The sequence below is a fragment of the Tetrao urogallus genome (genome assembly GCF_951394365.1).
Source record: "Tetrao urogallus genome assembly, chromosome: 2".
Lineage (NCBI taxonomy): Eukaryota > Metazoa > Chordata > Aves > Galliformes > Phasianidae > Tetrao > Tetrao urogallus.
This window is the reverse complement of record NC_136814.1, coordinates 29,460,156-29,473,102: the sequence shown is the minus strand read 5'-3', so window position 1 is coordinate 29,473,102 and position 12,947 is coordinate 29,460,156. Positions and strand designations below refer to the sequence as shown.

The following is a 12,947-nucleotide window of genomic DNA, read 5'->3' as shown; positions in this document are numbered from 1 at the left end:
GAAATAGAAATAAAAGAATGAAAAGGAAAATAGAGAGAGGGGAATGGAAAGGGAAGAAGATTAACAAAGAAAAGACTCACTCCAAAAGCAGTAGCAGGAACTTGGATCTGACTACTGAAAACAACAGATGAGCAGAGTAAAAGGCAGGAAGCTACATCACAGCCCATCGATATGGAATCTCAGAAAGACTCAATAACTGACATGTACCCCTTGAAGCCACTGGAGAAGTGTGGATAAGAGATGCACATAAAGAACTCACTTTTATCTTTGAGACCTGGCAAGCATTTTTCATCCTGTGCTCAGCTTTGTAAAACACAAGCCAACAGCCTGCTGGATACGAACAAGCACAAGGGTGTGAAAACAACATCTCAAGCCTGCAGGGCTGATATGAGGGGTATATTGGTTGGGGGAATGTGATTATCCCTTCTCTCACATTCTCCTTACTTTGAGTGAGCACTGAAAAGTGGTGTTAGGAGCTAGAGATAGATGAGATTTTCTTACTGGATGTGTTTTAAGAGCATATGAGCCTTTCTAGCAAGATTATTTGTACTGCTTTTCTCGGGCACTGTGACTATTCCAAGCACAACTAAGAGTGCGAAAACTGTTTATAATTATTCCCTTGTACTAGGGAAGCTAAACAATATCCTGCTTTCTCTCTATCTCAGTCAAATGCTTGAATTGCATTAAGAACAGTGCTTATGAAAATTGAATGTTAAGTGTAATCTCATCCTTCTGAAGGGCGAGCCATGTTGTAAAGCCTTCAGCTACCCTGTTCTGGGCAGGTTACTTTACTTGGGATAACCATAGAAGAGAAATGGTAGCAAGAGTCTGAAGCATGATTAACCTGCCACTCCTCATATTGCTAATTTTCTCAATTAACTGATCGCAACTGATATCTGGACCAAGGATAAACAGCTCAAGAAAGCCACGAACCACACTGAGGAGGAATGTGTGAATGCAATAAGACAGAGTTAGTCAGGCTAATTCATTAATTAGGCATCGTTTGCTAAGATCCTGTAGGCTAAGGGAAGTCTCGATAACAGAACTGGAAGATATTAGGCAAACCTAAAGGAAACCTCATCCCACTGCTCTGGGCAATTCCACTGAACTCACCTGACCCATTTGTGCTGGTTACACCCTGCAAGAACCACTCAGATCTTTGGCTGAAAAGCTGACAACACTTGTGGCCAGGCAGACACCTCCACCTGCAGCGAGCAAGGGTCAGGAGGAAACATGCTTCACTTGCATTGAGTGGAAACTCTACTGTCACTGACTTTGTCAATAAAAAATACATACAGAAAATCAGAAAAAAGCTCTTCAATTCCCACCCCCACCAAACATCCATCTGAACTGCAACCTTTTCTGCAGCACAGTTAGAAAGAACCTTGCCTTAGTAGCTGGCATCATGGACACACTATCCCCCCATGGTGTATTGCTGGGGACAGAAAGAGAGTTGGCTCAACCTGCTGTAGGCTGCAGGGATGGATGCTTAGCCCCATTTTCAGGCAGGAGGGAGCACAGCTGAAGCAGGATCCTGCCGTCTCTGCTCCCAGATGCCTGTGGTACAGTTACTGCTTTACCCCCTAAGCCCTCCCCAACAATCTAATTAAGCTTCAAGCGGAGCTTGTCCATCAAGCGCTATCGATCAACTTTCACCAGCACGTGGCTGCCGCTCAATCCCACCACACGTCCCAAACCTCTCCCTCTCACAGCCTGTAAAGGCAGCATAACCTCTCCCTCCCCTTGCTTTCCCTGGCTTTGCATCCTGATGGCTGTTTGATCCATCTGCTGAACACACCTCCCAGACACACTCGTTCTGTATCCTTTTCCACTCCCCTCAGGGCTGAGTTCTGCACAGCATCACGCACGCCACTAGCATAACTGAAGGCAACTGACATGAGAGCACACATGCAATCTGCCTGTTCCTCCTGCCTGAACAAAAATCAAAAAAACCCTGCATCAGTTGGGGAGAGAGGAGAGTTTGAGCCTCTTCCTGCTACAGAGAACAGCTCAGCAGGTAGGTGGAATTGTGCTGATTTGACTTTGTCCCATATGACAGCAGCCTGTGATCAGACATCAAACTGGCAGCCAGGGCAGGGAAAAAAGAAAAGAGGACTACAGAAGCTTTCCAGCAGGCATGACTTACAAGCCATCCCACAACAGAAGATTTGCTTTGAAATTCAGTCCTGTGCAAACACTGCAAGGCCAAGTCATTGCAGTTCACAGTCCTAACACCAGTGAGATGGGACCAGCACAACCCGTATCAAGTGACATGATTAACAGAAAAGGGATGTGCTCTGTGTCCTACCCCACAAATCTTTTGATCCGTGCAGCATCTCACAAGCAGCCAGCGGCACCATCTGCTGCGTCATGGGAAGCCACACTCCTCTCCCTCAAGCTGAGACTGTCATGCTGTAGCAGGGAGGAGGAAAAAAAAAGGGGCTGACACGTCCCTTTTCCATGTTACCTGTTTGTGCCCCTGTCCATGCACTGCAACGTCTTCTCATCCTGCAGATAACACCAGGTGAGTGCTGCACCAGTCACAGTTCATGCAGAGCAGTATGGGACCCTTCCCAGTTTACAAACCACAGTTCTATCCTTTAATCTTCTCATCTTCCAGAATGAAAAGGCATCACAAGGACCTCCTGAGGAGCTATTTAGCTCAGCTGTCCTGAAACCTCACTGCATCACCTCTGATCACGTCCCCCAGCTGAAAACTCCCCCTTAGCACTAGTGGGGGGACACGTAGGATAGGCCACAAAGAGCATGGGAGCATAGGGCACAGCAGGCCTCGGGATGCAGGCTGCGGGCACAGGCCTATCTTCCATCTTCTGTGGTTACCGTGGTGATGGCAGCATTGCCCAGACAGCGTGCAATCCCTGGGAGCTGGCAAAACGCTAGCCCTTTTGTTTGTAAAATGAGTTCGGTCACCCCTGCCTGCCTTACACAGAGTTTCCTTATTCTGTAGCCCTCAGGCAACCCCCCGAGGTGCCGACTGCACTGTCTCTCAAGCAGCTTCACCTGAAGCTATGGCTGCATCAGCGGAAGATAAGGGTTTTCATCCTGCTCCCACAGCACAGGGCTGAGCTGCTGCAAGGAGTGTCATTTGCCACGTTCAGAACCTTTCCTGACTTGGGGCTTATAATGCAGATAAAGCAATTCTCTACATGCTATATTTTTCTCCAGACACTGGATATGGCTGAAGATGGCAAGAGACAGCCTCTTGGTTCACTCCACATGGATATTCTTGTGTTCTTGTTAACACAAGTCCAGGAGGATGACCTTGCTCTAGAAGCTTCTTCTACCCTACTACTTCTGCACACACTAGTGGTTTGTAAGATCACGGCGTTGCTTGCAGGCACTGGAAGATGCATCTAGGTTCATTAGGTTGGGTTCCACATGTGCCAAGGGCCATGCACACATGCTCATCAAGCTGTATTAATTCATGAACAGGGCAAGACAGTGGTGTGGGCTAACTATTCTGATTTAGAGATTGATGTAGGAGAATATGGCCAGGCGTATAACTCACTTCTCCATTCTAAGTCACACCATCCCTGCTTGGTGCATGAGGAAAAAGTGTGAGGATGCCCTGTCCCACTCTGTGGTCTCAGAGAGGTGCGCAGCTCTGTGTGCTCCCATCTAAAGAGCAGAGCAAACGAATAACTCAGAGGCAGAAAGGAAGCGATATGGATCCACAGACTGTGGGCCTTGGTGTAAAAACTCTCCCACTGGGTTGCGATGGCAGTCAGCGGAGTTATCCTTCCGCTCTAATCACAATCATTAAATCCCTGCTAAAGTCCCTGTCCTCTGTGTGTCCAAACAGCTCTGTTATCTGCCACCTCCCCGCACGGTGAGCTGGCTCCCCACGGCCCCGGCTCTCATTAACACTGCTCTGGCTGGCTGATGAGGAGAGTGGCAGGCGGCTCTGCAGCCCAGATGAGGTTTGTAGACAGCAGGGGATGTTTATCCAACATGGAGGGGATGAAAGTACAAACAAAGAGAGGCCGCACAATTACTCAGACATCGCACAGGGCCACTCTCATTAAAGACAGTCTCCCTGACAGGAATTAATCTGAAATGACAACTCAGTGAGCTAATTTAGCAAACGGGTCCGGGGCTTGGCCTGGTGCAAATTGTGGGGCCCTGTCTGCCAGGTGGGGCTGGGTCTGCTCTGCCTGAGTCCCTGTACCAGAAGGCATGGAGGCAACGGCAGCCTCGAGTCTCCTTGAGGGGTACAACAAAGATTACACTCCCCTTCTGCACCAATACCTTCTCCTTCCTCTTTCTCCTGCAGCCTCAGGTCACAGATGGGTTCCAACTCATTACGTGCACAGTAATTCTGCCACTATCCTCTGCAACCGTAACCACCAGCCCAGCTCAGATCTTTCCTCCAGGATGCGACCTGCTTGCAATATTAGATGGCTTCTCATTTCTCTTTAATGTTAGAGCAGAGCACTGGGAGGGGGATAAAATACACAGAGAGAAATAAGCAACTTAAAAGGCTTTTTATTTTTTAAGCAAAGATCTGGCTCGGGGAGGCTGCTTTGAATCCCCAAGCAATGAAAAACATTTCTAGTTGGAGCACAGTGTCTCAGTGCCTTTCTATGCTGCGAGAGCACACAGAAGAAAAAAGCTGACCAAATGAACACCCCAAAGCCTGCTGGATCTGCCCAGAACCAAATGACCTAAGGCTGCAAACTCATTAAGATCACTGGCTGCAGTGAGGTAAGGCGGTTGGCATTTAGGTCAGTTGCCTTGGAGCAAGAAAGGGAAAACCTCCCAAACCTCCAAAACAGATATCTGTGAAGCTCCCCACTGAATCAGTACTCAATGCAATGTCACTGCCTAGCCCACCTGGCTGACACGCTCCAGGAAGTAACAGCCTGTTTGCAAAGACAAAGGCTTTACAAGAAATTTGCTGTACAATGCTAGTATATGTGCTTTGCCTGGGTCAGTGGCTCCAAGCTGTCAGGCTGTTTATTGGATTTTAATTTAAGGTTAATTCTTATTCTACTGGAACTGGTACGTCTGCTGTGCTATTCAGCCTCTGCTGCAGGGCTGGGAACAATCAGCTTCTATGGAAATGCACCTGCCTGTCTTGCTGGGAGCCCATGCATTGCTTAGGAAAACAAATTCCCCCAGGCTGCTTGCAATCCCCAAAGGAATGCCCAACCAGCCTTCCTAACCAGCCCTCGGAAGCCATTGAAGAGGGAGAGCTGGAAGAGCCATAGCACCCGCCAATTAATAAGCAGCACTTTTACCCTCACCAAGCCCCATTTTCAGCAGCTGCAGCAAGTAAATTGGATTCAAGGGTTCCCAGGTGTTTTGAAAAGCATCCTTCTACTTAGGGATCTTCACATTACATATGCTAAGAGCTCTTCAAGTGAACTGGGGAGAGCAAGAGGAAAACCAGCAAAGCATGTTAAAACCAGCAGGCATTCCAGCTGGTTGCCCTTTGGACTCCACCTAAACAAAATCTAAGAACCCTCCCAGACAGCCCGTCACCATCCAGCAGGCACTGAGGGGTGGCATGCTGTCCTGCTCACATTTGTCCTTACATTGCTGAAGAGCATTTGGCCATGGAGGCTGGGGAGCTCCCAGGGCTGGAAGAGGTGGGCTGGCTGGCTGGGTAAGCTCTAATCCGTTTGATGCTGGCAGTAAATCAATCATGACCTGTTTGTTTTTGGTGGTTTTTTTTTTTTTTTTTATTTGAAGAGAATATCCCACTTTAACACCAGCTCTCTAGGAGGACTTTTGTGCCACCTTAACTAAAGTCTGGAAGCCAGTGCATCCTGTGAGGAGGGTACCCAGGCAACCAGTGGCTCCTCATTCAGTCAGACAAATCCCCTTTCTTAAGAGCTCTTCAAACACCAACGCTTTTAAGCTTTTGAGCTTTTTACAGTTATATTCATTAACGTCACCATGTTCTGCAGTTTGACAATTGATCAGCAGGACACAAAGCTCAGCTCACATACCCCAGTATGGGGAAGAACGTGACGAAGGAGCAGAGACTGCAGGACATGGAAGAGAGGTACGGTGCAGGGGAAAGAGCAGAAGGACTAACAAGAGTGCTGTAAGCCCAATGGAGATGTCACAAGGAAAACACCAGAGAGCTCAGTGAAACCTCAGCACATGGAGCTATGGAGACCTCATCATGTGACGCAAGTGGCTTTGCGGGAGGAGGGCCAGGCAATACTGGTAAGATCCCTTCCAGACTTTCCTCCTTGTGCTCAACAGAATGGGAACAATGCTCCCCTGCTGTCTCCTTGCTCTGTCATTTGTTATTCAGAACTGGGCCAACAAGATGGGACCTGTAGAGATCTCTAAGAGCCTGATCATACATCGCACTGGGATACAACACGGTCATGGTACAATGACTCCTCCAAAATACACCTCTTACCAGTCAATACCATGTAGTGATGCTGCACAAGAAACATTAGCAGCAGTAACCAATGGGATATGGAAAAAAACAGAAGATTAGGCTTTCCCAGGCACTCAGCTTCCTTTACATCAGAACTTAAAGCAGAAATGTGGCTTTTCTTTCACTTAAACCCTTTTGCTAGATGCACAACGAGGACAAGAACCAAGATTACTTTTAGGCACTGTGCAAAAGGAAAAAAAAACTCAACATCACTGGAGAAAGATAAAAATCACAAATTAGTTTGTGAAGTTGCAGTGCTGGTAATAGCAAAACTTGGCTAACAGGGAAGGGGTACTGTGACAAACTGCTTTCATTATTAGAGGCTCCCCTGTGTCCTGTATTATTATTAAGCACTGACAATGCGTTCTGCGCTGCATGAGGAACAAACAAAGGCTGTCCCACCCCAGAGAGCTCACAAGCAAACGGAGACATAAAACTGAAGCCTACTGTGCAGAACTACAGGAGAGAGAAACTTGGATCGTTTAGATTATTTTATTTCCTATCTGCAGTAAACAAACTTCTCCTTACAAAACATATTTGCTTCCACGCTACCACTGAGTGGCAAGAAGTACCAATTTGAAGCATCCCCATTTTTAAAATGTGTTGAATGCAGGCACTTTGCTGAGCTTGGATGAAATTATCTGGCAATCCTTACTGGTGAATGTGCTCTTTAAAAATATCAGACTTTTCCTTGTCCTTCTCCAACCAGCGCAATCTTCAGCTTTTCCTCAGTTCTCCTCTCAGTCCGATTTCCATACTCTGGTGTGATTTCTCTTCACATTCAGCAAGCCTTGCAACACACTTCTCTTTCCCTGCAGAGTTTATGTAGTCCCAATAGCTTCATTACTGTGACAGTATGAAAGCCCTTTTGCAACACAGACACTGACTTTCCTGCAGTTCCTGCCTGGAGAGCTCTTCAGCTTATTCCCTTTATTTCACATGAGTGTTGAGGGTAGAAGCCTACTTACTTGAATCTTTGGCCTATGAAATCTCTAAAATCTACTAATGACTGTGGATTTTTGTTCATATTAACCTCCCTTCAAAATACTGAGCGCTAGCCATCTGATGGGAAGCAGCAATGCTCTGAAAGCTCCCAACTGTACCCAGCATCTAACTTAATGAACACTGAGCTGTGTACTCAGCCCATGTCACCGATTCAGCCGGGAAGGCACAAGACCACCTACAGCTCTTAATCATCAGGGAGATTGATGTAACTGCCCCCAAGGTCCTCTCCTCAAAAGCATGAACCAGGGATGCAGACCTTACCTGCCTGACTTCCAGGCGATACTTGAGGATGGGATCCACAGCATCAGGTTCCTTCTGTGTCCACTGTAAGATGTAAGAGTAATTCTTGGATTGCTTCTGGCTCAGGGTGGGATTTGGAGTGTCATAGTAAAACTCAGGGCTGTAAGCTTTAGCTGAAGGAAAAAACAAAAAGGAGGAAAGTAAAGAGTGGGATAGAGGGGGAATATAAATTACAAAGATATCTGGTGAGTAAAGGAGCTCTTCTCACCCAACTTATCATCTGCCTTTGGCATGAGAGAGTCTTTCAATATTCCAGCTGTTGTTGTACTGACATGTTAAATAGTTCATGGCATCTTTTTTCTGTGGACTGCTTCTGCTTTCACAGCCTAACCTACTGGGAGGGTTCACAGACCTGCAGCACCAGTGGGGCATGACTGACACCAGAAAAGGTGGAAACAGCTTCGATTCTCCAGCTGGAACCAGCTCTAATCTTTTGTGTCTTGCTTTTTGTAGCTTAGGTTGAGGTAACTTTAAACTGGCATTTCTTCTGTTTCATCTACAGCTTTACAGAGTCTCCTGCTAACAATCCCCAAGGAAAGATCATTTGGCCAGTAGGTCATAGGAAAAGTGCTATTTATCACACAGGGGACAATGGCACTCAAAAGGAGACCTTGTTCCTTCTGCATCTCCCCTGCCTTGAAAACACAGTGCTCCAGCCTCTTTGTAGCACGGCTGTCAACTCCGCAGCAAAGGGGATGTTGACCTCAGCCAGGGTGAAAACAGCAAGAGATTTTGCAGGGACAGAGTTTTCTAAACCCACGTCTCTAAAAAAACTAGAAGGAAGCAGGAAGAAAAGAAACACAGAAGGAAAGATGTACTACAGAGAATAACAGAATCGTAGCATGGCTTATGTTGGAGGGGACCATAAAGATCTTCAAGCTCCTTGCCTTGGACAGGATTACCAACCACTAGGTCAGGGTACTCAGGGCCCAGTCCAACCTGGCCTTTAACGCCCCCAAGGATGGGGAGAAATTGGATGGTTCAGAGAAGAAGGGTTTCCTTGTCATTTCACCAGCCACTGCTGACCTGAACCAGTAACTCAAAGGCTGGTAGAGTAATGCACTGGGCATGCTTATCTCCAGTCCAGGTCTAATCCAGGCCTGCACACAGGCAGGGAAGGCTGCAGGAGAGCAGAGAAGCCCCACAGCTATCTTCCTAAGTACTGTGTTGCATCTTGCCTCTTGAATCCTGGGCCCGGCCATTCAGTATGATTATAATTAGGCTCAAAAGGATTCAGCATTTTATTTTTTATGAACTCAGATGGGTAATATTGATGTGTATTTCCAAGTCTTTTTTTCCTTATTATTTTTATTGACTTGAATTTTTGCACAAGCAAGAAGTTCAGAACCACCTCAGAGACTAATTGCTGCTTATTCAACTTGTATTGACTGTGGAAGTCAGGCTTCATAATGGATTCAGAAATAAAATCAGAACTGATTATAATCATAATCTTGCATGATATTAATTCCTTATTAATTGACTCTAAAATAGAAATAGAAGCTAAAAAAAAAAAAAAATCCTTTTAATAGAAAGGAAGCACATCAAGATACTTTTGGAACTTCCTTTCTGGCAACTTTTACCATTGACAGAAAGTTTGCCTTTCTCCTCCAGCTGACAGAAAGAGCTAAAGGTTATTCACTCAGTCTTTCAGGGCTTTTTTGTGCTGGTAGATGGTGGGGAGCAGGTGATGAGTGGTATGGGGAGGGTCTGGATGTGGATTGGATGTTTTTCCAACCTTCCACAATATCACAGAAAAGCTAATCTCCCATGCACAGAAGGAACTAATCCCACAACACAGATCTTTCCATCTTGGGCATGGTTTTGTATTCCGCTTCCAGTACATCTGAACACCTCATGGTCACAGGTGAGTCACTGCCTGCCCATCAGCTAGGAAGGTTTATGGTCCATCTTTCCAAGAAAGAAACAGAAACAAAAAGAAACAATGCTGTTCCTCCTGCTTACAAAGGAAGGTTGTAGCAGATGTGAATTAAAACTCCAGCAGTCCTCAGCCCAAGTACCATAGCCTAGCCACCGATTTTTCTGGTTAATTTACAGGTTCAGAAGGTCCAATTGATTTGCAGCTGCCCAGGCAGAGATGTCTGGAGCTGAAAAGCCAGCATCGGCTATCAATGCCAGGGAAGGAGAAGAGAAATGCAGAAAAACAAATGCTTGCAGCTCTCCAGGCAAGGGCTCTGTAGAGATGACCACTGCTTTCTGTTAAGGGAATCTTGTCACATGGGGCATGACCTGGCACACACGATGGCATTATGTACTACTTATTTTTCCAGCAATATTTAGATCCAGGAAGTATTCCCAAATTTGCTAAGAACAAAGCTTGCCATGGTGGAAAGCTCACTGTAGGATATAGTTTGCCACCATTTAGTTAGCGAGATGAAACTTAAAATCATTTGAAGAAATAGCAGAGAGAGAAAAAGCTCTAAAAGCCAAATCAACTACCAAAGTCCAGGAGATCCCAAAGGGTGAGAGCAAAATCCTGAAGAAGGGCCCAAAGTGTGGAAATGATTTGCATTTCCTCATTCCTGAGAGCATCTTGGAACTCTAGCATAGCTGAGTTTTTCCATACTCTGGGAAAGACTTCCTTCAAAATCTGGCCTCTTTGCAATTTATTCTCTTTTTTTTTTTTTTTTCCCCTTCCTTCCTTTCTTTCTTTCTTTTTTTTTTTTTTCCAGCCCCTTCTTGACATGTATTATAAATTGTATTATAAATTGGCCTTAGGCTGAAAAAAAATATTTTGACTGATTTTTTAGTTTATTAAGGGAATCTCATTTAAGAGCTTGTTTAGAATCTGGTGCCCAACTCGATTCTGGGGTCATGGGAAAAATAGATTTAATGATCAGCCAGAGAGGCTAGAGCAGATGTGTGGTTTTAGTTGCTATAACTCTGCTGCTCTTCTCTGCAGTTGCAGGTGCTAGGAGCCAGTGCCACTGCATGCTGGAAAAAGAAAACTGAGCAGCAAATCCACTAGTACTAGTATCCAACACAAACTTTGTTTTTCTTTTCAGGCATCCTAATACAAAGTCTGCCTAGAGACGTAGGGAAGGCATAGGAATACATGGTGTGGTTGGTTGAGTTGTTTGAAAGGGAAAAATGGATGTTTTTGGAGACTGCTGGGGTACATAGAGCTTTTCTATCCTCTTGGTTAGTACTTACCCACAAATAGCTTGCCCAAGCCAGAAAGTTTATGAGTCTTGAGTTTTAGTCCCACATCTTTCAGGCAAGCATCTAAATATTGCTAAAATACAGCAGAGGCTGCACTAGCTGCCCCTGCTCCATACGGCCTTAAAGGTCTGCCTAGATGATAGACACAGATGCCCTGCTAGCTTACAGAAGGCCATCCCATTTGAACCCACTTCCATGACGCCATCTAAAGCTCACTCCACTGCGTGCTCTGTGACTCACCAGACACCTGGAAGAGGCAGGCGGAGACCCCCACATCATTGGAGATGCTGCACTCGTAGCTGCCGCTGGTCTCCCGACTCACGCTGTCCACTTTTAGCTCCGAGTAGTCCTGCTGTTCTGCAGGGGGCTGCGCCAGCAGGGTGCCATTGAAGCGCCAGACAGAGGTGGCCACCTTCATGGGGCTACCCTTCAGCATGGTGCAGCGCAGGGTGACGCTGCGCCCCATGCCCTGCCGCACATCCTGGAAAGCTGGCTCCACCACCGGTGGAACTGGGGACCAAACAGAGACAGACAGCAACGTCATCAGGAAGAGCTGACAATGCTCAGCACTGGCACCACAGTGCTGTCTCTGAAGAGATCTATTGCTTCTGAGAAGATATTTATTATCTAGCAGGAGACAGACTTTGCCAAACAAAAAACAGGAATAACCATCAAGCATTACCTTCTAACTGGGCTGGACCCACCTACTCCCTCCTTACCATTTACTAGGTAGGGGTGGCTTTTAGCAAGCACTCATCCTACAATGAGATACTACCTGGGGAGCTACCAAGCAACGACCTACCACGTGAAAAGTGCAACACTCACTACAGCTTAGCTTCAACACTGGGATCCTAGTCAAAACAACCATAGTCCTTATTCCTCACATCCAGCATTAGTTGCACTCCTTGAGCATGCAGGTATGCTCCCAAGCAATTACACTCATGCTCAACTAACAGGCCTATCAGAGACACCATGTTCAAATGGAGAGATACACATTGCCCGTCCTCATGCAGCACAGAACTCAAGGGATCATAAAATCACAGAATCATTAAGGTTTGAAAAGGCCACTGGAATCGTCTAGTCTAACCATCCATCTACCACCGCTATGCCCTGTAAACTATGTCCCTCAGTGCTGTATCTCCACATTTCTTGAACACTTCCAGGGATGATGACTCCACCACCCTGGGGTGTCAGAGTGCCTCTCCCAGATACATCAAATATATCAATACGATAAATCAGAGACTAGCTACAGGGACCCTGGGTCCTATTCTCATCTCTGCCAACAATGCCATGACATTGCAATGTGAGTCATTTCTCTCCATGTCAGCTTCCCTGCCAGTAGCACTAGAATGATATGTGGACACCTCCTTAGCAAAGGAGGTTAAGTCTTGTTCTTTGGCACTTACAAAAATTTATAGGAATCTCATAGTTTGGACATGGTTGAGGTAAAGTAAGGAGAAAGTCTGAATTAGTGTTTCTTGGGTCAATCCCTTATTTAACGCAATAGCAGAAGACTTCAATCTCAGCAGATACCTGATGGACACGTTTCACTGGCAATAAACTCTTAATTAAAACACTGACGCAAGGGAATAACCAGAAGCTCTCTCTCTAAAATGAGGAAGGCTTCCTGAAAACAAAACAGCTGTTAGCCCAAATAGAAAAGAGGGAGAGCAGGCTTATAGCAGCTCCACCACTGTCACAACTTACCTCTGGATTCAAAGTATCTGCTCTTCTACTGACAACTTCCTTACAGTATAGGTCTACAAAAACACCTGACTCTTCTAAGCATCCAAAGAGCTGCCGAGCACAGCCAGGTCCCCAGACTTGCAGCACACAGCACACACTGTGCCACAGACACAGCTGCATGCAGGTCTTTCAGCACCTTTTCAGCCCAGAAATAGACGTGGCTGGAATGCTGCAGTGCAGCAGCCCATCCCCTCCCCTAGCCTGACCCCAACAAGACTCTCCTACAGCTTAGTAATAAAAGTGATTTCTCCATCCTTACCACAGCCACCCCATAGCTCTGCTATGCAGTGTCCTC

At 46.2% G+C, this 12,947-nt stretch overlaps 1 protein-coding gene across 2 annotated transcripts in view; it reads right to left on the bottom strand.

Annotated features, from left to right (window-relative positions):
* The window catches only part of MDGA1 (MAM domain containing glycosylphosphatidylinositol anchor 1), a gene marked incomplete at both ends in the record, with an annotated part of 124,697 nt that overhangs the window by 32,111 nt on the left and 79,639 nt on the right, over window positions 1–12,947 (bottom strand). For both annotated transcript variants that reach the window (XM_079532606.1, XM_079532607.1), the window contains 2 exons: window positions 7,688–7,839; window positions 11,147–11,416. In XM_079532606.1, the coding sequence (XP_079388732.1) occupies window positions 7,688–7,839; window positions 11,147–11,416 (422 nt within the window). The remainder of the gene's footprint in view (window positions 1–7,687; window positions 7,840–11,146; window positions 11,417–12,947) is intronic.